This window comes from Rhyacophila brunnea, unplaced genomic scaffold (assembly GCF_057557595.1).
Source record: "Rhyacophila brunnea isolate RB1 unplaced genomic scaffold, BYU_Rbru_1.0 scaffold_6, whole genome shotgun sequence".
Classification (NCBI taxonomy): Eukaryota; Metazoa; Arthropoda; class Insecta; order Trichoptera; family Rhyacophilidae; genus Rhyacophila; species Rhyacophila brunnea.
Window position 1 is genome coordinate 46239418 of NW_028233276.1, and position 27333 is coordinate 46266750.

The 27333-nt window shown below is 34.8% G+C and overlaps 3 protein-coding genes across 5 annotated transcripts in view; 2 read left to right on the forward strand and 1 right to left on the reverse strand.

The window, feature by feature from the left end:
- mRpS26 (mitochondrial ribosomal protein S26) lies at positions 1-7950 on the forward strand. Its single transcript, XM_085956568.1, has 2 exons — positions 1-618; positions 6357-7950. Exons 1-2 carry the CDS (start codon positions 112-114, stop codon positions 6525-6527), a joined length of 678 nt encoding a protein of 225 aa, XP_085812694.1. The 5' UTR covers positions 1-111; the 3' UTR covers positions 6528-7950.
- Positions 7909-17628, reverse strand: Polr3D (RNA polymerase III subunit C53). 2 transcript variants are annotated; one of them, XM_085956566.1, is made up of 8 exons: positions 17340-17628; positions 16927-17069; positions 16545-16660; positions 15782-15896; positions 12975-13067; positions 12604-12719; positions 11676-11792; positions 7909-8215 (listed from the first exon to the last, which is right to left on the reverse strand). In XM_085956566.1, the coding sequence occupies exons 1-8, from the start codon at positions 17537-17539 to the stop codon at positions 7952-7954; spliced, it is 1164 nt and encodes a 387-aa protein (XP_085812692.1). In that variant the 5' UTR covers positions 17540-17628; the 3' UTR covers positions 7909-7951. The 2 variants fall into 2 exon arrangements, with proteins under 2 accessions (XP_085812692.1, XP_085812693.1); XM_085956567.1 differs by lacking the exon at positions 12975-13067.
- LOC147065739 (uncharacterized) overlaps positions 17551-27333 on the forward strand; it is a 12307-nt gene continuing 2524 nt past the window's right edge. Inside the window, exons 1-2 of one of the 2 annotated variants that reach the window (XM_085956570.1) lie at positions 17551-17676; positions 18291-18569. In XM_085956570.1, coding sequence (XP_085812696.1) covers positions 17622-17676; positions 18291-18569 — 334 coding nt within the window. In that variant the 5' untranslated portion in view covers positions 17551-17621. Of the gene's footprint in view, positions 17677-17878; positions 18185-18290; positions 18570-27333 lie in introns of those variants that run through there. The other variant, XM_085956569.1, reaches the window with a different exon arrangement.

Genomic DNA, 27333 nt, shown 5'->3' on the forward strand with positions numbered 1-27333 from the left:
ATAGTCTATGGTTATTATAATCTATGGTCAACATATTTTGACGGCTCCCGGGACCCGGTCCGTATCAAATATTAAAATTTTCACTACTTATATCATTTTTTCTTTTCTATAATGTTTCCTAATTCGTCAGCAGCAATCCTCCGTCAATTTCACGGTAAGAACTCAAATTTTTGCCTTGCTGCGGCCGAGGTTTGCTTCCAATCTATAAGATGGACAAGGAAGCCTCGTTGGATTCCTATGGCGAGAAGCAAGATATTCAGAATTCCAGTAAGACCAGTCCTTCCAAAAGGCGAAGTAGAAGAACTACTCAGACTTAACAATAATTATAGAACGCAGATGAAAGCTATAAGGATTTTCCTTTCCAATGAGTATTATATGAGCAACCTGTCTCTTACAAATACGAATTCTGAAGAGAGCACAGAAGCAGAAGCCGCGGATTTTGAAAGGTGCATGTTAGAAAACGACGCATGGAATGAACGTGTTGCCGTCGTAAGACAGAATCGTATTGCGGAAGCAATCGAAAAAAAGCAAAAGTCTATGCTTTATATCATGGAGAAAGCAGAAAAATTAAAAGATATGCAAACACAAAAGGCCAAAAAAGCTATTAAACAATTAGAGGTTCGTTATTTACCACTTTTAATTATTTGTTCATTGCACTTGTTATTTCATTCATTAGGTACAAGTCGGTTATAACATATTTTGAAAATAGCCGATATACTGGATAATTTGTTAGATTGAGTTAGTTTTTGGGTAAATGTGCCACAAATGCCGTCATGAGATTTTATAACTTTCTTTTTAGAACAAACCAAACCTAACATTATGATACACCCCTGTTACAGGCGGGCTTCTCCCGGTGTAAAATAATCATTTAGTAGCTTAAGTCGAAACGTAACCCTGACCTCTAGAAACGGCTTCATAAAACATCTAATCTGATTCCTTGCTCAACCACGTAAGTATTTTTTTTTTTATTTAAAAAGTAAAAATGACGATGGATGAAAGAGATAATTTTAAGACTAAATATAAGGAATTAAATATAATAAATTTTGCCGCGCATTGTGCGTGAAATCCTCGCGCGCCGGCGCCAGGGTCAGGCTCGTGATTCGCCGAATCAAAGATCACGCGATAAAATTTGGCCAATCACGAGAGTCCTTTTTTTTGCTGGATGGCGTCGGTACGAGGAATTTAAAAAGAAAGAAAAAAGGATGTTAGTAAGCGTCCCCTTTCCGATAGGTACGGGCCTGACGACTACAACTGTAAAAATCCCAAATATAATTTGTAAAACTAAAAATTAAGAAAATATAAGAAGACCACGTTACGAGCACGAAGGACTGTGTTTTATTTACACTCCAACCGTTTGAATTTCTTTTTTTTTGTGAATCCGGGGTTCGATGGACTCCTGAGCTAGCCGCTGGAACCCCGGGGATCTCAAATGGCGCCTGGCAACATGGGGCGTGAAGAATCGCATTAATTCTTCCGAACCCGCGAAATCAAATTTACGCCCGCGAACGCTAAATAAAAGTTGACGATCCAGGAGCCGGAACAACCAAGAAATGGTTAACTAAGAAGCGGACTCCGACGTAACCCTTATCGAAGAAGAAGTGCTGTCTCCAACATCAAACCGGGAGAGCCCTCTGGTGTTCGAAGACAGTCCACATACGGTGCTGACCGCGCCTAGCGTCGTGCTGGAGACCGTAGCACCGGCGCGTCTCCAGTACGACGAATGGCTGCACAAATCCCACCTATGGAGACCAGACGCATCATCGACGGTATCCAGCGAGGAGGGCTCGTAGAGGCCACTGCCCACTCACGACGAAAAACGGCGAGTAAAATGCCGATTTTCCTAGGGTATCACTAACATGTCGTGTACCCTAGTCGACCACGGGATATTCGGTGAGGAGAGAAAAAGGAAACGGGAGGCCAGGGAGCCTCAAAAGAGGGCTGAGAAGGCGCGCAAGCTGAGAGGAATCAAAGAAGCTGTGCGGGCGCAGGCTCGACCACGAGGAGATGAAGCAGGACCAGTCGTCAACCCTCGAGTCAAGGGTGAACGCCGAGTTCCTGTTGGAAGTGAAATGTGTAGATTATACGAATAAAACATCCGGAAATTCTTCTAATTACGGATATAAAGTTAATTAAGGACAAACTTTCTGAGCCTTGTAATCTTAAGTTTATTAGTACGAAAAATGTACATTCTAGTTTTAAAAATAACGCTTCGCAAAGTGACGCCAATTCTTTCCGTTCAAATAAAGTAAATATGAATGAATTCGAAAACATTAACATTGAAAATCGCAAACAATTTTATAAACGGGAAAGAGGATATTCTACAGTAGCGCGAAACCTGTTTCAAAGTTACGCCGTGTTAATAATTTGAATCCAAAGAGAAACGAGGAAAATAGTATACGACCGTCACTATTATTTCTTTACAAATTACCAATCGTAAATTTAACACAGCGAAAACGGAACGGGAATAATAAGGCATCACTCGACGAAAATTGTTATGTTAAATTTTAATAATAAGTTAAAATTAGGTATAAAAGGATGAAAGTAGAGATTGTATGCTTGTGAAAAAATAAAAAAAAAATGAGTCAATAAGCCGTAAATTTCTCAACGGGGTTTCAATAATGAAAAAAAAAAATAATAATAATAAAACGTGAGAGGCACCGCAAATCGGCGCGGCACGCCTTGGAATAGGATGTCGGGCGCGTAAAACGAAACAACAAATTTTTTTTAAATAAAATGGGTTTCACTAAAAATAAAGTTAATTACACAGTTTTAAGTGTACTGATTCAGAAATAAATATAATGAGAGGGTGGAATATTTCAATTTTTAATATCAATGTGATTTATACAGTCAATACAATGTTGCAAAATATTTATGGGCATTAGGGTAAAATATTAAAAGTGATAGTAAGTACCATAAGTACAATGGGAAGATTTTATATAAAATTAGTAGCTATTTAATGTATGGGGTAGGAGTAATTAATAAAGTAAACTCGAATAAATTTAAAGTACAGGAAGTCTAATGAACGAATAAATTACTAAAGAAAGAGAAAGAATAAATACAGATGAAGACAATTTGGAAGCACAAAGGGAGCCACCTCTCGAAGTAAGCGCATCCAAAGGCAGCGTAGCCGAAAATTCATGATACCAAAGCTTGATGGTGTGGAGAGTGCGCACTCTCCTTTCTCGCGCAGGTTCATGGAGAGACTAGGGACGTGACGCCTGAAAGATATCGTGAAACAACAAGAGGTACTTCCGAAGTGTAACCATCTATAAAAAAAAAAGAAAGGGAAAAGGATACTTATTGTAAACATCCATCCTATTACCTGTGGGAGAGCCGTGCCGCCGTCAACGAGCCTGGCCGTTGTACCGCTATACGATGCCTTGCCCGCAGTAATAGGAACAGATGGAGACACAGTACCTGTCCATCTATGAGGTGATACTCCAGAGACCAGCAGATCAGTGGAAAACTTTCCACAGGAAGATATCCGCTGCTCGGAACGAGCCTGGCTCAATAGTAACGCCACTACCACGCCCTGGTTGCAAAGGCAGACGACGCCAAACGAGGTACGCTCCTATTGCACCAGAAGAAGAAAAACATAACACGAAATAATAATTCCGAACGAGGGCCAAACGTCTACAAATGTAGCCCCTAGGAATACAAAAGAAAGATTGGAAAGCGCGAGAGTCAAAGACTGCAGCTTCGCGACCCCTCCGCTGACTAATAAAAACGAATAAAATAACAAGAAAACCTAATTAAAACAAAGTAACACAAAATAAATGTACTACACTGAAATTAAATCAAACTCTGACCTATTCAAAAGTATCGCGAAAGCATTGCTTTGAGCTGAAAATAATAATCCAAAATAAATATAGAAAATAATAAAAATAGAGCTAAAGTATAGAGTTTTATGTTAGAATAGTTAGATTGTAGTTGAATTCTTTTATAAACTGTTTATCATGCCATGTACTTAACGGATGAACAAGGAATTGGATGGGTGGCCGATGAGATCAGGGCGTACCTTTCGACTTTAATCCAGATGGGGCGAATGATACACCCCTGTTACAGGCGGGCTTCTCCCGGTGTAAAATAATCATTTAGTAGCTTAAGTCGAAACGTAACCCTGACCTCTAGAAACGGCTTCATAAAACATCTAATCTGATTCCTTGCTCAACCACGTAAGTATTTTTTTTTTTATTTAAAAAGTAAAAATGACGATGGATGAAAGAGATAATTTTAAGACTAAATATAAGGAATTAAATATAATAAATTTTGCCGCGCATTGTGCGTGAAATCCTCGCGCGCCGGCGCCAGGGTCAGGCTCGTGATTCGCCGAATCAAAGATCACGCGATAAAATTTGGCCAATCACGAGAGTCCTTTTTTTTGCTGGATGGCGTCGGTACGAGGAATTTAAAAAGAAAGAAAAAAGGATGTTAGTAAGCGTCCCCTTTCCGATAGGTACGGGCCTGACGACTACAACTGTAAAAATCCCAAATATAATTTGTAAAACTAAAAATTAAGAAAATATAAGAAGACCACGTTACGAGCACGAAAGACCGAGTTTTATTTATACTCCGACCGTTGAAATTTATTTTTTTTGTGAATCCGGGGTTCGATGGACTCCTGAGCTAGCCGCTGGAACCCCGGGGATCTCAATTACCTAATTTAATTTTAGTTTGTGATATTGATGCATCAAAATGTATGAAAATTTCAAATTTTAACTTTACGATTATTGGATCGAAAAGCCTATGCGCCGACAGAAAAAGGTATTTATTATGATTGTCTACATGAAAATCACTGTTTTCGTAAAAAGAAAGTTATAAAATCTCATGACGGCATCTGCGGCACAATTACCAGTTTAGGTTAGGTTTTCATTCTTAAATTCATGAATTTTGCCCAAAATCGGCTATGACAATTAGCGCCGTTCCCACCTGGCTTCCCCATAACCGACTTGTATCATTCATTCTTCTTTTTGGTACCGTCTTGTATCAAAGGTTGGCAATCAACTTGCTATAGATATCTACACCTCATGTCGTATCAGATCCTCAAAACGTTGAACATTCATGGCCTCTACCATCACCATTATGAGTAAATCATACTTCTCATTGTGGAACATAACAAGGCTGAAGTATGCAGCTTTTCTACGCTTCATAGTAGGTAGCTATAAGTTATCTTGCTTTATTGGTTTGTCTGTAAACCTCGTCATTGGTAATGTGATCTTGGTATGGTAAGGATATCTTGATGGTATGCCGATACAGCCCAATTTAGAAAGCTTCCAATCTTCTTTTTGTCCGTTGCTTTACACCCAAGCTTCGACTCTGTAGATCAGTACGGGTCTAATGTATCAACTGATCGACAGCCGAGAGCTATGTCTTGATTGCAGAAGAGATGTTGTATTTTCTTAAAAGTGGTTCTTGCCATCTTAATCTCATAGTCTGAGCTCTAGTTTTCATGTAAACATCACTCTTTCAATAGCAGTAAATAATTAGTTCAATGGGTTTGTACTATTCACTAACAGGAATTCATATACACATTTTGTATTATACCACTTGATAACCATGCGAAGAATTTTTCAAGTGATTGAATTGGTAACCATAGAATAATTTATATTCTATGCCTTGGTAGCATTGAATCACGTCATCGTCCGGATGTATGCCACAAGCCCGTTTACTCACTCTACAAAGCTGGCCATAGAAAATGAGCATGTATACACGCTGTACTTTACACTCACTACACTAGCCTCGGTCGGTTGTTTTAAATAAATTATTAATATATTGTGCACAATATACTGCCATCTCTCGTAATCATGGTGACATTCTTAACCGATATACAAGTCTTTATGATATACTTTTAATATATTTCTAAATAATGATGTTACTAAGGTTTTATTTTTCATAAAAATTTATGACCTGTCAGGTACAACCATTCTAATACATCCAAGCATTTAAAGGGAATGTTTTTAATGGACAGATGACAGTTAGTACCTATATTGTGTACTATATATTAATTTATTTAAAACAACCAACCTGGGCTAGTATAAAAGTACAGTGTCTATACACGCTCATTTTATAAGGCCGGGCTTGCATATAAGGTTTTATAGAACGTGTAAACGCGCTAGTGACATCAGTCTGGTTAAGATAATGCATTAGTGACGAAATGATCTAAAATCCTCTGTGGCAGCCAAAACATACAGTCAAATGGACAGTATAATATGGTTTTTAAATCTTTATTTTTGTCTACCAAATTTTAGAACTAAAAAATTTAGAACTAAAAAATAATAGGAAAAGTTTCCTAAATTCAAGAAAATAGAAGATACCCACCATAAGTGTTTCATGTCTGCTTTGCTTGTTTTTTTTAGGAAGACAGCAAGACGTTTATAACCATGGACAACATAGATAAAGCCATTGAACATGCCATGTCCAATTTCGTTGACTATAATTACGCAATAGACCAGGAAGGAAATATCATCGCTGGAAGAGATACTGGACCACCAGTGGTGAATAAATCAACACAGGAACAACAGACATAGTTATGCACTGCTTTATCGTTAGATTTTATATAGAAACATTAATATATTATACATAGATGACACATTTAATATACAGTCGAACTTGGTTATTATGTACAAGGAAGATGGGACCAACTGAATTTGCTCGTTATAAGCATTACTCGTTATATCGTTGTATAACATTTTTCACACCACGTTTAGAACATAAAAAATCTGAAAACCATCGTAAAAATCCCCGAAACAATTAACAATTAGGTAGGTACTTAGACACTTAACTAGTGTCATAAACGTAATCCGATCCCGGTGGCATCGGTCTAGTTAACTTCCAGGTCGGATTTTATTGCTTAGGGTCGAATATGTTGTTTTTAAACGATCAACACATTAACAGTTTTGCTCGGTATACCCGAGAAGTAGCTCGTTATAAAAGTGAATAAATGAATGGAGAAAATCATAAACTAAAATGTCATTATGTCTCTTATATTAATTTCATTACATCCAAGATCGTAACCAAGTTCGACCGTATTCCAATAATTCCTGACGCGCTGTTGCACCAATCTTGATCAGAATGCATCTGTGACATCCAAGGCTTACCTTACCATCTTGTATAATATCACAATTAAAAAGTCAGCGGCCTCGCACACTCAAACTCATTGACTTGTGTATGTTGGTTTGTTGAGATTCACAAGGTGCATGGAATAATGTACACAACATTGTCTGTTAGTAAAACAGTTCTTTCCAGTTACACCTGAATTGGAAAGAACTCACCAGGAATGCCACTGTCAGTGTAGTTCAAATAGTTTTCGTCACCATTCTATCGGAACGCAGACTTCACCGTGACCAGGTGTGTATGTCGTATTTGCCACAATTGAAATACTCTGTATCACTTTATTTCTAATTAATAGACACACCAAATATTTATGCGTGTTTCTTATTATTCCTAAGAATACTATGTATATTCCTCTAATGACATTTTTGTGTAATGAAGTCTAGTGTGTTTAAATATTAAAATTTGACATTTGAGTTCTTTCACAGTTGACTGTGTGTATTGGTCAGGTATACAAATTTGTTGGCATTTCTAAATTCGAATTGTTTAGTCATGTTGAATGTTTGTGTGCAGGGCGAAGAGCTTAGGTATTAAACAAATAGATTGTTGTTACAGACCTACAAATTTATCTGTAGAATGGCCAAAAATGGAACTACGAACTACCATAGGACGCCATTTTGAAAATTTCATTCGAATGTCAGATTTTGTCCAGTTACCGAGTCTTGATTGGGTAGTTTTCGACAGTGGCTCCCCCATCCCATTCTTCAGATAAGTTTGTAGGTCTGTAATCTTAAAAGTGTCATCTACATGTAATATATTAAGAAATAGAAACAATTGAAAGAATTATATTGTCATATATTAAAAGTCATAACAATTTTAATAAATATGATTAATACATTATTCACCGAATTTCACTGAACATTCGCTCCCAGTCTGGAATTGCTGTCAATTTATTTTGTATACAACCGATGTTAATCATTGTGCCACTCCTCTCTTCCGAATTCACAGAGATCGACATGACATCTTGTTGAAAACACGGTTGCGTGCCGAGGGACAGATCGTAAAATGTGTTGCCCATTTGCAATTTTATTTTTCCCGATTTGTATATCACTATTTTTCCTACTTGTCCTTCTTCCAAATTTCTTGCAGTGAAAAATTTACTCTCCTGGAAATTAAATAACGGAAAACAATTGGTTTTATTTCAGCCATTTTATAAAAAACCTCCTTAATATTATACAGTAATACCCCAAAGTTACGCGATAGGTGGGTCTGGCGAAAAACACTTTGGGGTACAACTTTGCATATAAATACATATAAATTTTGTTTAATTGGGACCAAGGACTAACAAAAACACTTGTTTAGGAAAAAAAATATTTAATAAAATTGCAGTTCTTTTTACATATGAATATGTATTATTTTTATTAGAACTAATTTGACTTCTCAAATAAACCATTTAGTCACTTAACATGATACATAATTGAATGGAGTGACTATGTGGTAACATTATAGCAAATGTCATGGGAAGGTGCAAGAAGTCAGGCGAGTGACAGCGATTCTTGGAGGCACCACTGTATTAGCTTTTCGAAGTCAAGATCTCCAATTTTCCGACCATGTCCGATCCTAATAAGATCATATGGGCCTCCACAGAGTGGAGGTTTGTATTAACACATTTTGAGCGGGAAGGGTATTTCTACCCGCGAGCCGTACCGGTGTTCGTCGGCAGGACGGGTAGAAATACCTTTTACACCGGCTCCACTTGAAGTGCGGGAAAGGTATTTCTACCCGATTATTGCATACGAATATTTTATGTCAACGGTTTGAAAATGTTTCAAACTACACACACATCTACAAAAAAAAAAAAATTTACCGCTGATTCATTTACTTACACACACTCTTGCGCAGCCCATATGAGAGCTTCTGCGTAATAAGGAAATTTGTTTAGAGTCAGTAAATCAGCGAACTATATTTCTGTAGACGATAAGAATGCTAAAACTATATGCGTCTTCTTTTTACACTTGTTTATGTTTTAATGGGTGAGCAGGTAGACAACATTTTGTGAAATATCGATGTATTCTTTAAACATGGTTTGTTTGCTGTACTGTGAATGCGATTATATGTATATTTTTATGATGTGTGATAAATACATAGGCCTCCTTTTCATACTATAATATTATCCTTTGTGAGCGAGTGAAAAGACGACAATTTGTGATCGACGGAATGCATTTTTCGCACTTGTTGTAAGTGATATTGTGTGATGCGATAACGCTGGTATGCGAGCGGAGCAATAAATTATAACATGAGTGGAAACCAATGTTATTTAAATGTCTGTAATCTACTACGATCTATATTGGATATCAGTATTGAATTTACAGTCTTGAAATACGGCGCGATAGAACGGGTGTGTTTTTACAAGTGAAATATATTTAAGTAATCGATATTTTATTTAATCTTTAAAAAATGGCTTCAGACAATTATGAAAGCGATGACGAAATATTTTCCGATAATTTGTCTGCCTATTCTGGTGAAGATTTACCAGAATTAGGCAGCGACAGCGATAGTGAAGAGTTCCCTCGCACGAGAAGGGTACCAGTGATACCGTTACAAATCGGTGATTCTGAAGACAGTGGAGGAAGAGGAAGTCATGGAATGGTCTGAAATAGACAACCCACCGCATATTGAACCATTTTTAGGCAACGTTGGTGTTTGCGTAGCACCAAACAATTCTGAAAATGTGATGGATATAGTCAGTTTATTTATTGGAGATGATTTACTTAGCATGATGGTAGAAGAAAGCAATCGATACCGCACACAAAATGAATCCCGAATCAAGAAAATGAAGAAATCTATCAAATGGAAGCCTGTAAATCTTTGTGAGATGAAAAAATTCCTCGGACTAATTTTGCTTATGAGACAAGTTCGAAAAGACACAAGAGATGGTCTACTGATCCGAGTATAGAAACACCAATATATTCTAAAACAATGAGTCGTGTTTGTTTTAGACAAATTTGGCAATCGTGGCACTTTTCAAATAACGATATCATTACGGATTCCAGCGATCGCCTTGAAAAGATTTTTTAGAAAGAAAAGAAAGAAGTTTTCTTCGGTTTATAAGCCTCAAAGGGAACTTTCTTTAGATGAAGGTATTATACCGTGGCGGGGAAGACTTGTATTTAAAGTCTATAATGCATCGAAGATAATAAAATACGGTATCCTAGTGCGCATGGTCAGTGAAGCCACTACGGGATACATCTGTAATCTGATCATTTACAGTGGGCAAGAAAGACCACTATTAGACACCATCCAATTGCTTCTTGGTCCGTATTTAAATTTGTAGCATCATGTCTATGGACAATTATTATAATAGTGTAAAAACCAGTGAAGCACTTTTAGAAAATAAAATTAGGACGTGTGGAACAATGCGAATAAACCGAGGCCTGCTAGAATGTTTTAAACATATCAATCTTAGTGCAGGACAGAATATTTTCCGTTGGCGAAAGGATGTATTGTTACAACTCTGGAAATCAAAGAGAGATGTTCGAATGATTTCAACAATACATCCATCTACCATTTTAGAGAGTCACAACATCAATTGGAATACGAGACTACACATTTGGAAACCGTTATGTGTTATAGAATATAATAAATATATGAAAGGGGTTGACCGTGCGGATCAGTATCTCTCTTACTACTCGATCATACGAAGAACAAAAAAATGGACAAAGAGAGTTGTGAGTTTGTGGGAATTTATAGTGAATGGAATATTTTTTACGAAACCTTCCTGTAAATATATGATTAGCACCATGTACTTATGTTATTTTAAACAATTTGTTCTAAAAAGAAACACAGCACTGAGGAGCAATATATGGTGAGTGTGAATTCCAAATTTCATTAAAAAATAACTGATAGTTATAAGATAGAGCGATTTTTGTAAAATTCGATTTTATTTCAATTTCCGCTGGTTTTCGCCCGCTGTGTGTACCTGTGACTTTGTACTGAGGCCCGCGCAAAATGTGTTAACAGATTTTGTTTTTACGAGTAATGGATGTCAGCCACTTGGTCAACCTATTACCTCTGACTCATACATAAATTGAAAAGCAATATGTGTACTTGCCAGACCCACGATTCGAACCTGAGACCCACAACGCTTAAGTGAATCTCCAATTACATATATATACGACTATATTATGTCAAATAGCTTACTCAAGCATCAATCGGAGATCAAAGATCTTGGCATATTGTTTGACTCACTTTTTTTTGTAACAATGGAAAAGATGATGATTTGGAAATGGCCACCAGACAAACAAGATGCATTTTGAAATTGGACGATGTTTTCAACCGTTATACTGACTGCAAAAAACTAGTTTTAAAAAACAAGGAATAAAATTGCATATTCAGTTAATTTTTGGTCAAGCTGGACAAGACGATTTTTGGAAATAGGTGACTCTTTGTATTATTTTTTCTCTACTAACTCAATTTACTTCTTTTCTTTCTAAATGTCATATTGTGAACATCTTGAATTTTTTTGTTATGTACTTAATGTTTTTGTTTTTTTTTTTAATAAGTAACAACCATAAGCAAAGAATAACATTATGTTACATTACTAACTATATAAAGAAGCTCATTACCTCAGTAGCTTGCTGTTGCTGGGTTGGTTCTGTTGTAGAGTTGGATGCATTTGGAGCGACGGTTTCTTTGTTTTGGGAGTCAACATCTGCCCCTCGTCCAGGCAAGTTATCAGGAAACTAAAATAATATTTAATTTCAATGGGGAACATGCTCTAAAAAATAAGTCAAAAATGAAAATTTAGATACCTATTTATGTATCAGCATATGGCAACAGATTATGTAGGATTGATATTTGATCAATTGTAATGAATCACACGCTTTACTAATTCATCACCCCAGCACATCTCTTCAAACCTGTTCAGGCATATAAGCCACAGTACTGAACGAGAAATGGCTTTCAAAATTGTACAGGTTGTAGGGATGTCATAATAAAAAAAGTGTCAGATTTGGAAGAAAAGTATTGAAGGGTTGAAGAAAATATTAATTCAATTTTCCTGAGACCATTTTACCGAATTCAATCATTTTTAACAAATAGGAAGGATGTTTACATGTTAATTTAGACAGGAAGGTAAAATATGTGAATAAGTGACATGGGGTCAAAAACTACCAAAAATCGTGTTACGCCATTGCTAGACAACCATTTAACTATTTTTTTTAAATCTAACATGATCAGCGCATCTATTCTATACAGAATAAGTTAGTTACTGTTATTATGCATTATAAACAAATCGTCTCTGTTCTGGCAGAACACACTAACTGGAGAATACTAGTTTTGAGTAATTTGACTTTGAAGTTGTTAAAATGTTTGAAATGGTCTTTCATGTAAGTTTATTAAGTAATCTTAAAAAGGATGACTGAAATAAAGACTGTTTATTTATTAAGAAGGTTTCCAGACGATAAAGTTTGAAATAAGGAACATTTTGGTAACTAACTCAATATGTCATTTTTTCGAATTAGTATCTTCTGCCAGAACAGTGACGAAATATACCTGTAATAATATTAAAGTTGATTTAGAATTCTGAAGAAGATCAGCTGCATCCGGTGGTGAAGAGAATTCCTTTTTTATTTTATGATATTTAACCGTTTCCGGGGGTTCTTCCTTAACTGAAATATTTGTGAAAAACAAATCTATAGATATTTCTAACAATTCTCAAATCAAACCATCCCAATTAAATACAACTTTTTATTTGTAATGCAATCCCACAAGCTTATCCGAATACAATTATTCAAGAGTATGATGTAGCAACCTTGTGTCCAGAAAGTAATTCATTTTTACTCCGGGACATGATAAGGTATGCATTGCGATATCACTTGGACATTTACAAGCATAATTAGTATTGATCAAGTCACACATCTTACTCGGACAGTCGTTGATTTCGGATTTAACTAGGGTTTCCTCTTTGATCTTCTCGGATATGTCTATGGGTTCCTCTTTCTTCACTGATAGTGCACCTAAAATATCATACATTACACGCACAAATGAAATCGGTCCAGCTAAATAAAACAGTAACAACACAGCTTCTAAACTTCAAGATAGTATTTTTCATCAATCAAGGCTTATATTATGTCACATACAGCTATTATAGACATAATATTATCTGGTCCTGTGGCAACTGAACTTTTTAGACGACAGTAGACAATACGCAAAAGTTATAATTTCACACAATTAAATTAACAATTACAGCAAAGAGGAGATGTTTGATGATTTCAGATATTTTTAATATTCAAAATGAATTAGAAATATATTTTGGTGATCATTTTTAAATTTAGAAAAGATGACCAAAGCACACACGTTGAAAGCACAAAATCAAGCTCTATAATTAGCCGGTATTCGATTGTCAAATACAGTAGTACGCCGCGTACAAGTATACCAATGCAGATGAGACAGGTTTATTTTGGAAATTTCTCCTTCGTAAAAAGTACGTTCATCGCGAAGAAAGTAATGTACCAAGGAGGAAAGTATCCAAGGACCGAATCACAATTATGCCCTGCTCCAATGCAACCGGAACACAAACTTTTAAACTTTCAAACAAAAAATAGGAAAAGCCAGGAATCCTGCCATTCAAGAATATCTGCCTCACTGAACAACTGGTTGTGTCAAGTGATGTACTGTTTAATTAATTTATAAATATGTATAATTTAGTAAATACTCGATTTTGATTATAAATAAAACCGTAATTTGGTAGTACAAATTTGCCAAAAAAACTATTTTTACGAAATACCTGTTTTAATTTTTACCATATTTTGTATGTATGCACTATAATCTGCCGTTTTCACTAATTGGACACTTGTCTGGTTTTTGGTGTGGCGGATTACTGAAAGAGTACTGTATGTATATCTATGCTGTCGCCTACAAACTGCTGCCATACGAATGAATGAATGAATAAAAAAATATCAGAAATAATCAAATATGTAATTTTCATTATTAATTCTTAATTTGAAATGTATCTTTGGGCGTTGTCTACACTCGCCCACTGTCTAAACTTTTGTCAAAAAGTATACATGACCACCAATCAACGAGATACAACCAGTCCTGTTTGAGACTATGAACCCGTCAACACAACATTCAGTAGTCTGAGATTGAATGTAAGTTACGAGGGTGGGTCAATAAGTCCTTAGAAAAGCCGACAGGTGGCGCGACTAGTACTGTAAGCGGTTTGTTTTCATGCAGCGGCATTACCGATTCAGTATGCTGCAAAGTTTCAATCAGATTGGTCGGGTTGTTGTGTGTTTCTCGTACATTTAAAAAAAAATTTGCTTGTGGAAAATGGAAAAATGGAAAATGGAGAAAATTGAGTTTAGAGCTGTTATTAAACATTTTAATATAAAAGGGTTAACAGCAAAGGAAATAAAAAATGAGTTGGATTTAGTTCACGGCATATCTGCTCCTTCACTTGCAACTATTTATAACTGGTTAAATGAATTTAAACGTGGTCGTACATCAACAAAGGATGAACCACGCTCAGGACGTCCTGTAGAGGTGACTACACCAGAAATGATCAATAAAATCCACGATATGGTGTTAAGTGACCGAAGATTAAAGTTGAGTAAGATAATTGAGGTTACAGGGATCTCAAAAGGTAGCGTCATTTCTATTTTACATGACAAATTGGGCATGAAAAATATTTCTGCAAGATGGGTGCCGCGTTTGCTCACAGTCGACAATAAACGCAATAGGGTGGTGGCCTCTAAAGCCCTGTTGTCGCTCATGCAACGCAATCCGGATGAATTTTTTCGTCGCTTTGTGACTGTAGATGAAACATGGATACACCACTATACTCCCGAGACGAAAGAACAGTCAAAGCAGTAGATTGCGAAGACAAACCATGTCCAAAGAAGGCGAAAACCGTAAAATCAGCTGGTAAGGTTATGGCTACTGTATTTTTGGATGCACGTGAAATTATTTTCGTTGACTATTTGGAAAAAGGAAAAACAATAACAGGGGATTATTATGCATCTTTATTGGACCAGCTAAAAAACGAAATTGAAGAAAAACGGCCTCATTTAAACAGGAAAAAAATCCTCTTTCATCAGGACAATGCCCGTGTTCACACATGTTTACGATCAATGGCTAAAATTGAAGAATTGAAGTTCGAATTGGTCGACCACCCACCGTATTCGCCAGATTTAGCCCCCAGTGACTTTTTCCTTTTCCCAAACTTAAAAAAATGGCTAAGTGGACAACGTTTTTTTTCAAATGAAGAAGTCATCGATCGGACAAATGCTTATTTTGAGGACCTTCCAAAAACTTATTTATCTGGCGGTTTAAAAAAAATTGAGAAACGTCTAACCAAGTGTATTGAGCTCCAAGGAGATTATGTTGAGAAATAAAAAAAAAATACAAAAATAAAAACTGTTTTAATGCTTTTTTCTAAGGAATTATTGACCCACCCTCGTACATAGCCAAAAATATCAACATCTGCAACTGAAAATTGTAGAACCTGTTAAACATTGTTCTGACCATTCCAATAGAGTTCTATCGAATAAATGGCAAGTGAATCAATAAGTGATATCTTCTTTTATTTGCCAATTGCAAAACGTTCTTATCAAATTTAAGAAGCTTTCCTTATTTTGAGAGGAATATTATTATTATGTTTTTCCATTTAGTTAAGTGTACTATTTCATTATCGTTTAAAAATCATTTACAATAATTAAAATATGCTTACGAGTTGTATTTATAGGCAGTCTAGTAGGGTTGAAATTTCCATCATTTAATGGATCTTCGTCCTGCTCATCATGCATAAGCTCTGCAATTTGTAACTCTTCCAATTCTTTATCTATCTGCAAAGATATAACATAAAATACTGTTACAATCAGTGAGCTGGCCAAGGTTTTCTTATATAGCAGTGGTGATGACTCAATACTAAACGGTTATACCTTGCCTCGTAAAGAATGAGCATTTATTAACCAGTATAATTAAATAATGAAAATCGATTTATTTGTGCGTGGTATTTAAATTAGACACAGCACAAGCAGGCAAGAGGCATTTATATTACAATCTCTATGAAATCTTTGGATTATTTCAGTTGCTACACGTTTAAAATTAATGAAAACCAGGCCTTCTAGAGAAAATGTTAGCTATAGTTTGGTAGATCAAAATGAATTTATTGAAATTCTAATGTATTTAAGTTTTGTACTTTTCCATTTGAGTCGTTTGTTGCGACCCGGGTTTCGCCTTTTGGCATCTTCAGGCACTGTGTACACTCACCAAAAGGCAAATACACTCTGACACACGTGTACACAGTGCCTGAAGATGCCGAAAGGTGAAACCCGGGTCGCAAAAAACGAATCAAATGGAATAGTACAAAACTTAAATCCATTAGAATTCAAATCAAATATAAAGAAGAATAGAAATCAAATACCTACCTTCGGTCGATAGTATTAATATGAATTTATTGATTTAAATATTTTTCAAATGAACTTCCTTACCTTCCATTCGCTTTTGTGACGAATCGTTGGTTTTACTAATCCAGCACTATCGTTAGAATTTCTACTACTACCATATGATGTTCTTGAAGGACCATGTCTAGCCGGAGTAGCAATACCTTAAAGTCAAAGAAGAATCCAAATATTACAAAACAATTAGTACAAGCATTACAGTCTACATTACTAAATATTTATTACACCTAGTATAATATAATCATGCAAGAACAAGAAAGAGTTAAGTATCAGTTCAGCAGCACTCAGTGTACCAATATAACAACTTAAATATATGACACCTTCTGTCTTTGCACAAGATATGAGGAAAGCTCATTGCAAATGACAGCAATGAAACATCTGTGTTATTTAAAATACAAAACAAAGGAACAACCTTCTGAGAAAACTCCTTCGGCTTTGACAATGCGTGAGTCTCGTAATGCAGCTCCTCCTCTACCGCCTCTAGGTCCTGAGTTTCCACCTCTGCCTCGCTTTCGGGACTCATCTCGAGAGCTGCTCACTTCACTAGTACCAACACTAGAAACAACATAGATTAAAAATTGAAAAAAAAATACAGGACTGCTAAGTATGAGCATAAATAGAATATATAGAACAATCAGAATTTCTATTTAGATTTTGATGAATTTTAGGATGCCTTCATGAATGGTAATGATTTGTCAAAGAATCCTATTCGGTTTGTATTAAGTAATTTAATACATAAAACCCTTGTCTAATTTCTTCTTCGTGGGCATCAATTGAAATAACCGACCTATTAAGTAATAAGTTATGTTTATAAATCAAACTCACTTTTTATTTCGATTCCTAACCACGTTTAAATTAGGGGTAAAAACTTTCTTTGGAACTGTTTTGTTGGCACCGAGAGTCAAGTCTCGCGGAGGTTTGAAAGACGACAGTCTTGCGGCATTTGGTATACCGGGTTCCGTTTTTATAGACACGTTAGATGCATTGCCATTACTATTTATTGAATTATTTTCGTGATTACTCATGTTTTAGTGGTCCTTTATTAGGTTGGGAAAAGATTGACGGTAAACGTCAAAAATTGACGCTCGTCGCTTGCTGTCATGTACAATGCTGTGTTGCTACCATCAAAATAAAAAAAAAATAGCAACCATTCTCCATCATGGTAGGTAAATAAAATCAAAATCTATTTTTAATGATTTTTATTTGTTATGATTGAATACATTATTTAAATTGTATTTTCAATGTTTATTTTGATGTCATTGATTTATAATAGATGAATAATCTGAGGTCTGCTTGTTCAGTTTCCATTATTTAGTATTTTCACTTCTAGCAATAATATCAGAAAACAATAAAGATTTTAAACTACCCGCAAAAATTCATGTCAACGACTCGTTCCTTTCAAATCAAAACAAAAGCTGCACACCTGAAATAGTAAAGTTGACCGTTATTTTTACAATTAGACCAAAACCAACTTTAGTTATCGTGTAAACTGTAAACGAATTGACAAACCTCAACTCAACGCCACTAAATAGAAAGGATTCGAACCAGAAAAGTAATTATTAGCGACATAAAAATGGGAGACACTGTTTTTAATATTTTTGGAAGTCACATTTTGAATCCAATTACTCGTCCATCTCATACTTTAGTACCGAATAGAGTTAAGGAAAATGGTAAATCATTTCTATATCTTGCGTTTAATCATGTAATTTTTGACAAATAGTTATTATTCTATTGAAATATTGTAATGTGACTAAATTTGATATTTTGTCTTTCCAGTATTCGCTGGAAAAAATGCCTTGTCGAACACTTTGACTCCTGCAAGAAAGGGCATATCTATTGCTACACCAAGTAATACTGACCCAAAGAAGAAAACATTTCTCCAGAACATGGGCACATCCATTCAAAGTCGCCGTACCGGTGACTTAAAAAAACCTGCTCTGCAGTCAAACAAAAAATTGCTTCAAGTGTATGAGGATATGGCACCTCCAAAAAAATCCATACCTACCCAAGACGAAGTTAATAATGTTGAATACACAAGGAAACCTTTCATAGAAGGTAATACTTCAAATGTATACAAATTCTTAGAAAGCTACTCATATTTTTGATTATGACTGGCAATAAGACTTATAAAATTTTATCAGCCTTAAGAGATCCCTGTTCTTTGTGAGATCAAAAGGCTATTTCTGCCTCCCTGGTGTGTTAAATCATTTGGGAACTATAATCAATTCACTACATTTATACTGCTACAGGAGCATCCAACAAAAAAATGATGTTAGTGGTTACATGTCTATTGTACATATCACGGTTTACTGTCAGCTGTGTATTATAGCGCCTGTACACGTGCATGGAATTACTGTCGGCAATAGTGCTTATTTTAAACAGTCATGACAATAACTGTTTACACGTAAAAGTGCTGACTGGCTCTCCAATCTCATTCTTCAAGAGTAAGCGAGGCGCGGTGTTGTCGTTTTACAGTACTATCTGTCAGGCCGTATTGAAATTCGGTTAAGCTCAAAATGAGTAGTTGGTTTTTTTACCGGCAGGTTCGCCACTATCGCTCTACTGCGCAGATGCAGATCGAAAATAATCTTACTTGCGCGTTGAAATTCGGAACCTTCCAAACTTGTTTGATTCATGCACGCAACCTTACCAACTGCAGGATAATACATGTTTCCCCATACATTGTCTTACTGTGCACAGTAAATCTATGCACCTGTAAATGGGGTATTATAGTGCTTGTACACGTGCATGGATTTACTTGCACCAATAGTGTGTATATCGCGATAATAACTGTTTACACGTAAAAGTGCTGACTGTCTCTCCAATCTCATTCTTCAAGCGTAAGCGAGACGCTATGTTATCATCGTATGGTGCTATTTGACAGATTCAGACAGGTTCGGACAAGTTCGTAGATAATCGGTAGACGTCAAAATATTCTGTGCGGTGTAGTTCGTATTTCTTCCGGCTGTGTTCTACTGTGTATATGCAAGTACCAATAATTATTACGTGATAATTCAGAAGCTTCTGAACTATTTTGATACATGCATGCAATCTTACAATTTACACAATAATACCTGTTTACACATGCAATTTCTTGTTATGGCCACGATATGTAAACGGGGTATTATCACATATTTCATAAATACAACTTGATACTTACGAGCACCGACTTGCATTACTTTTGACTCATTCGGAATTTTATATAAATATAATTAATGATCTGATAGTATTTCTAATTTACTCATCTACATAATATTACTGCTTAAAGTTGGTAAGTCGATAATTTATGTATTTAGAGTTAACAACGGATTATATCTTCCTTGAACTTGCTAATAATTTTTAATTATTTAATTTTTTTATTCAACGAATAATAAATTTGTGTTAATTAAGTATGGTACCTTTAGCATAGTGGTCTATGTGCGTGGGCGTGAAACCCGAGAGATGCAGGTTCGATTCCCTTACTTTTTTCTATTGGTCTTAATATATCTTCTCAGAAGTGTTTTCAAAAATGATGTATATTCAATAATTAGAATGTTACATTCTTAAATCTTGTGAATTATTTGTTGAATAAAAAAATTTGGTAATCAATGAAATATATTTTAAATCTTGTTAATTGCAACAATCAGTATAATACGAGGGTGGGTCAATAAGTCCTTATAAAAGCCGACAGGTGGCGCGACTAGTACTGTAAGCGGTTTGTTTTCATGCAGCGGCACTACCGATTCAGTATGCTGCGAAGTTTCAATCAGATTGGTCGGCTTGTTGTGTGTTTCTCGTACATTTAAAAAAAAATTTTGCTTGTGGAAAATGGAAAAATGGAAAATGGAGAAAATTGAGTTTAGAGCTGTTATTAAACATTTTAATATAAAAGGGTTAACAGCAAAGGAAATAAAAAATGAGTTGGATTTAGTTCACGGCATATCTGCTCCTTCACTTGCAACTATTTATAACTGGTTAAATGAATTTAAACGTGGTCGTACATCAACAAAGGATGAACCACGCTCAGGACGTCCTGTAGAGGTGACTACACCAGAAATGATCAATAAAATCCACGATAGTGTGTTAAGTGACCAAAGATTAAAGTTGAGTGAGATAATTGAGGTTACAGGGATCTCAAAAGGTAGCGTCATTTCTATTTTACATGACAAATTGGGCATGAAAAAAATTTCTGCAAGATGGGTGCCGCGTTTGCTCACAGTCGACAATAAACGCAATATGGTGGTGGCCTCTAAAGCCCTGTTGTCGCTCATGCAACGCAATCCGGATGAATTTTTTCGTCGCTTTGTGACTGTAGATGAAACATGGATACACCACTATACTCCCGAGACGAAAGAACAGTCAAAGCAGTGGATTGTGAAAGGCGAACCATGTCCAAAGAAGGCGAAAACCGTAAAATCAGCTGGTAAGGTTATGGCTACTGTATTTTGGGATGCACGTGGAATTATTTTCGTTGACTATTTGGAAAAAGGAAAAACAAAAACAGGGGATTATTATGCATCTTTATTGGACCAGCTAAAAAACAAAATTGAAGAAAAACGGCCTCATTTAACACTCCCGTTGCCATGAAGAACTCGCACTTTATTTAGGCCCTTAAATCATGGATACCCCATTTATTATTATATACAAAAAAATCTACTTTTAGCTATTTGTAGATAAAATGCTTATGCGTAAAAATAAAAATGCACAAGTAGTTTAATTGAATGTTTTCTATATAAAATTAATCATTTTCCAAAGTCTGATCGATATTTTGATAAGACAGTGATAGGGCTATGTAAAAAGATATACGTTAGAGAAACCCACATAATAATTTTGTAAAGTGAGACACTATTATAAAATGTTATTTGTTAGAACAGCGAGACCAATTTATGTGTTTGTTCAATTTAATTATATGACTGATGGCTCGTATAAATCCTCCCATAATATAACGAACCTTGAAATTTAAAATGTTCCGTGCATCTGACGATAAATGCCAAACTAACCCTTAATGTAATGTTATTAGTGTTTATTTTATCATGTTAACTTTGCTTCATATGACGTTTATTCCTAAACACTTACCTTAAATTCCCGGTATCTCGGGCATGTCATAAAAACCTTTTTACCCAGATTTAGAAGAATACCAACCCTTATTACAAGGTCTGTAAAGTTTACATCAGTTTGTGGAACATGTGCATTTGAAAATATACCTACCTCGAGTGACCTGCACAAAAACGCACAGCAAGCGGTCGGTTTTCCTTTGTGCATATGAGTACTTGCATATTCTACCTCTATAATAAATTATATTGTAGTTATAAATTACTAATAATAACTTATGCCCGAAAAGAATATTATTTAGTCAGGACATGCATTTCAAATACAACTAGATATTCTTTTGTTTATGAAGTATGTAGGTATACAATAGTCGCAGAAAGTATTTTTAGTATTTTCAATAGTATAGTATACACGACATTCTCGTGGTACGAACCACTATGCTTTCTTTCAGTTGGTTACGTCTAATGAATAAGTGCTTACTGATATTTATTTTTATCTTTTTTATTTAAAAAAAAATAATATTAGTGAGTAGGTACATGTCTAAATAATTAATTATATTGAAACTGTTGCATTTACATGTAGTTATTATACTATAACATTAACTCCATGTTATTATGTCCCTGAAATCAGTGAATTTATTTAGGTAGGACTAATACATTTAAGATTACCTACTAATTATTAATTTTGCTTTTAATGTCATAAGTACCAAATAATATTATTTTATTATAAAAATGTTATCATACTCAATCTGATGTAGGTATAAACATAATATAATATTATTTCTCTGCACCCCATGTCTGTAAAATCAATTCATTTTATGTTGGTATACCATTTTGGACATAGTCCGTACATAATGGTATTGACTAAATTTAATGTAAATTGCAAAAAATACCTCTATCACATGTATAAAATGTTTTTATGTATTTTGTATATATTATGTAGGTAATGTTATTCTTAATATTTTGCATTTCAGAAAGTGAGTATTTTTCTTAGAAATATAATAGTAGGTAGTTTTATTATTTCGATTGTTTTATATTATAATATAAAGTTATGAGTCACCATTTAAATTTTAATTAGATAATATTATGTAGATATATTCATTTGTAGTTTGTATAATATGTTATGCTTAGAAAATTAAGTTAAAACGTAGTACAATGAAATAGTCGTAATGGGAAAACCACAGATTTAAAAAAACCCGCAATTTAACTGTACCTCCACGGTGGTGTGGAATTCAGTACAATTTTTGAAGTAAGGGGTCTTTCACACCGTTATCTTCCACCTAAGTAAATCTAATGATTGTTTTATTATATGTAGGTAAGTATAATGTTTAGTATCTACAAAAATACACAAGTATTAAATTACGGTTCCTATCAAATACATCAGTGATTTCCAAACTTAATGTTATTACGCCTCCTTTTTAAAAAAAAAATGAAACTTGGCGCCTCCCCCCTTTATTTCATTAAATAATTCAGACACCTTTTTAAATAGTCAAAAATGTAGGCACTAATACAAAAATAAAGAAAACTTAAATATATAAATAATAAACAAGGTTTTACTACTTATATTACTACTTATACTTATTTAAATTAATTTATTTTTCATGCGATGGATGTTTAAAAAAGATTTTGCGAAAAGCGAGCCCCTAGGCCAGGATATTTGTCGGGCCCACCTACCTATCTCTGAGGTTAAGGGCAGTGTGGTACTATAATGTAGTGTTTCCTAAATTATACACATACACGGGAGTTATCATTACATATATCACTCATGATATAGGTATCACATCAAACGTACAACTACCTACATATTTAATATATCATAGTTTTGAAATCAAATGATTTTTTTACTATTAGAGTAAATTTGTGAAATAAATAATGGGGAAAGTGCATTAGCAAACTATCATAACGCTCAGTAAATAGATTTTTGTTTGCTTCAATATATCTGGCGCAAAATCATTTAAAAGTGGAAACATGACGATTTTTTTTTTAAATTTTGATTTCCAAAGCTCCAATTTTTTATGTATGCCTTCACTTTGTCTTTTTAAATCAGTCAATGCATTAGTGGTCCTTGCATTGATTTATTCACTTTTTTTTAATTTTAACTAAATAGACAAATTTAACAACAGTTATCATTCGTTAACAAATTTGCCTCAAATTTCAATATTATGATTTGATCCTTGTATATCATTTTTTCACGAGATAGCCAGCACACTCAACAATAGTATAGAAGTGAGGTATTAAAAAATTAGTCTACATATTATCTTCAGACAGTTTAACAAACAACGTTTTTTAGGACTGTTTTTATGTAGTTTATAACTAGCGGCTGTTTTATAAACTTTATTTGCAAACTGCAATCATGACGTGGCTTTATTTGTGTAAAACTTTTCGTGCCTACCTTCGCAACACTGCGCACCTACCAGTTTGGCAATATATAATATGTATGAAAGTACATTTTTATGGAGATACAATATATTTATTTTAACATAGACTAGAAAACCTCTTGTTATGAAATTCTCGAAAGGTGGGTATATTATAGACTTACTACATGCGTATAGGTACACATAGCGTAGTGATTTAATTTTTATTATGTGTAATTATTTCAGCATAATAAACATAACATTAAATAATTTTAGTGGAAACTATAAGATTGAATTATTTTTGTTTTTAATTATTCTTATATAAATATTTAACGTGTTTTGAAATTATATTATAGGTGAGATACCCGGCTTCGCACAGGGTCGCTTAGTGGATACATTTACCTTAGATATTTAAAAAATAATAATGAAATTATCTTTTTAATATAAAAATATCTGTGTAATACAATATGAAAGTAATTCTAATAGGAGTAAAGGTCAAACAAAAGAACTGTAAATTAAAATCGAATCCAAAATATGCAAACGTTATTAATAGTATTAATATGTAGTAAAAAATTCAAAATTGGATGGAACAAACAAACAACAAACTTTGTATTTTATATAATACTAACCATCCCAGGTGTGCGAACAACAACTGAGAAAAATTTCATCGCAATCTGATGAATGTTATAAGAACGCATACGAATAGAAGAAGAAGAAGAAGAAGATAATTGTACTAATTTAGAAACCTTCGCGGGTGTTGGCACAATTACTGACGAAAGTTTTATTAAAATCGGATGAATGGAATAGGTACGCATACGAATAGAAGAAGAGGAAAAATATTGTTGTACTAATTCAGAAACCTTTGTAGGTGTGGGCACAACAATTGACGAAAGTTTCATTCCAATCGGACGAATGGTATAGGAATCATACGAATAAAAGGATATAGAATAAAGACGATGAAGAAGAAGAAGATGGTTGTACTAATTCAGAAACCTTTGCGTGTGTTAGCACAACAACTGACGAAGGTTTCATCGCAATCCGATGAATGGTATAGGAACCATATGAATAAAAGAAGATATAATGAAGAAGAAGAGATAGTTTTTCTAATTCAGAAACCTTTGCGGGTGTGCACACAACAACTCACCAAAATTTAATCGCAATCGGATGAATGGTATAGGAACTATATAAAATAAATGAAGATAGAATGAAGAAGAAAAAGAAAATGGTTGTTCTAATTAAGAAACCTTTTCAGGTGTTAACACAACAACTAACGAAGGTTTTATCGCAATCGGATGAATGGTATAGGAACCATATGAATAAAAGAAGATATGATGAAGAAGAAGAAGATGATTTTTCTAGTTCAGAGATCTTCGCGGGCATGCGCACAACAACTGATCAAAATTTCATCGCATTCGGATGAATGGTATAAGAACGCATATGAATAGAAGAGGAAGAAAATAGTTGTACTAAATCATAAACCTTTGCAGGTGTTACCACAACAACTGACGAAGGTTTCATCGCAATCCGATGAATGGTATGGGAACCATGCGAATAAAAGAAGATATAACGAAGAAGATGGTTTTTCTAATTCAGTAATCTTCGCGGGCATGCGCACAACAACTGATCAAAATTTCATCGCAATCGGATGAATGGTATAAGAACGCATACGAATAGAAGAAGATAGAATAGAAAAAAAGGTTGAAGAAAATTGTTGTACTAATTCAGAAACATTCGCAGGTGTCGGCACAACAACTGACGCAAGTTTCATTGCAATCGGACGAATGGTATAGGAATCATAAGAATAAAAGAATATAGAATGAAGACGACGAAGAAGAAGAAGATGGTTGTACTGATTCAGAAACCTTTGCGGGTGTTGCCACAACAACTGGCGAAGGTTTCATCGCAATCCGATGAATGGTATAGTAACCATATGAATAAAAGAAGATATAATGAAGAAGAAGAAGATAGTTTTTCTAATTCAGAAACCTTTGTGGGTGTGCACACATCTTCTTCTTCTTCGATGACGCTACAGCTCAAGTCGAGCCCTGGCCTCCTCCACCGCTATCCTCCAGCCGGAACGGTCCTCCGCACGTCTTTTCCAGTTCCTGATTTTTAGTATCTGGTTGGCATCTTTTGTAACATTATCACGCCATCGTGTGCGTGGCTTTCCCACTGGCCTTTTTCCTCCTGGGTTTCCTTCGAGGATCTTCTTCGGTATCCGTGACTCAGGCATGCGCTGGACATGGCCTGCCCAGTTTAGCCTCTGGAGTTTTATGAAGTTGGAGAGTTTTGAATCTTGGTATAAGCGGTATAGTTCCGTGTTGTACCTAATTCTCCACTCCCCATCATCATTCATGGGTCCGTATATCCGCCTAAGGATTTTTCTCTCAAAGCAATCCACCATTTCAGCTGCTTTTACATTTAGCGTCTATGACTCGCACCCGTAGTGCACACATCAATTCACCAAAATTTCGTCGCAATCGGATGAATGGTATAGGAACGCATATGTCAGACAGACTTTCATTTGTATGTATAAGATATAGTCTATAATCTGCGCGCAAGTGCAAGCAATAAGTTGACAAAGTTTTATCGCAATCGGATGAACGGTATGGCAGCGCATAAAAAAACGAACAAACAAACTAACAAATATTCATTTTTATATTATAGATTATAATCAGGGAATCGATATTGCAAAATTATAAGTATTTTTTTTATATACTAGGGAAATTATCTAAAAGTAGGTAAGATATATCTAAAGTCTTAGAGGTATAGACTTAATACGTGCGTATAAGTTCAAGTAGCGTAGTTATTTATATTTATTAATGTGTATTATTTCAGCATAAGAAACATGATATTAAAATATATTTAGTGGAAACTATACGATCAATCGGAGTATTTTTCTTGATTAATTGTTCTTATGTAAGTATATTATTTTAATGTGTTTTAAAATACGATTTTTAAAAATACTTAATAACATGATACAATAAGATCACAGTGTTTTAAAATTATATAGGGAATCGATATTGCAAAATTATAACTATTATTTTATGTGGTGAACGTGATAACGCAAGTCCACACAGATGTTATCCTACCTAATAACATCCCTCGTTCGCTTCGGATGAATTAGCCACCCCCACTCTCCGTGAAATGGCAGCGTATGTTGGTTGTTCCATTTAAAACAGACCGAGACACGCCGTGGCTTAGATATGACGTACTTTTATCGATGTCCGATATTATACACGATTATAAGATAATTGCATGTAATATACACAGAATAAAATGTTAAACGATGACTAAACAGTATTTAAAAACATACTTTACCTTTTGAAGCAATCAATTAGCTTTTAAAATGCCTTAAAATGCCAAATTTCTATCGGGACACTGAGTGGACGGCATGGGAACGGGCGTAATTTTTTTATCATGGTAAGGGAAAGGTTA

Bases quoted from the DNA above. Each gene is read 5' to 3' on its own strand.
- mRpS26 (XM_085956568.1), top strand. From the start codon at position 112: ATGTTTCCTAATTCGTCAGCAGCAATCCTCCGTCAATTTCACGGTAAG. The intron at 619-6,356 runs GTTCGTTATTTA...TGTTTTTTTTAG, and splicing joins AAGCTATTAAACAATTAGAG to GAAGACAGCAAGACGTTTAT.
- Polr3D (XM_085956566.1), bottom strand. From the start codon at position 17,539: ATGAGTAATCACGAAAATAATTCAATAAATAGTAATGGCAATGCATCT. The intron at 16,661-16,926 runs GTTGTTCCTTTG...TTTGACTTTAAG, and splicing joins CGAAGGAGTTTTCTCAGAAG to GTATTGCTACTCCGGCTAGA. The intron at 11,793-12,603 runs GTATATTTCGTC...ATATTATTTTAG, and splicing joins CAACTTTAATATTATTACAG to TTTCCTGATAACTTGCCTGG.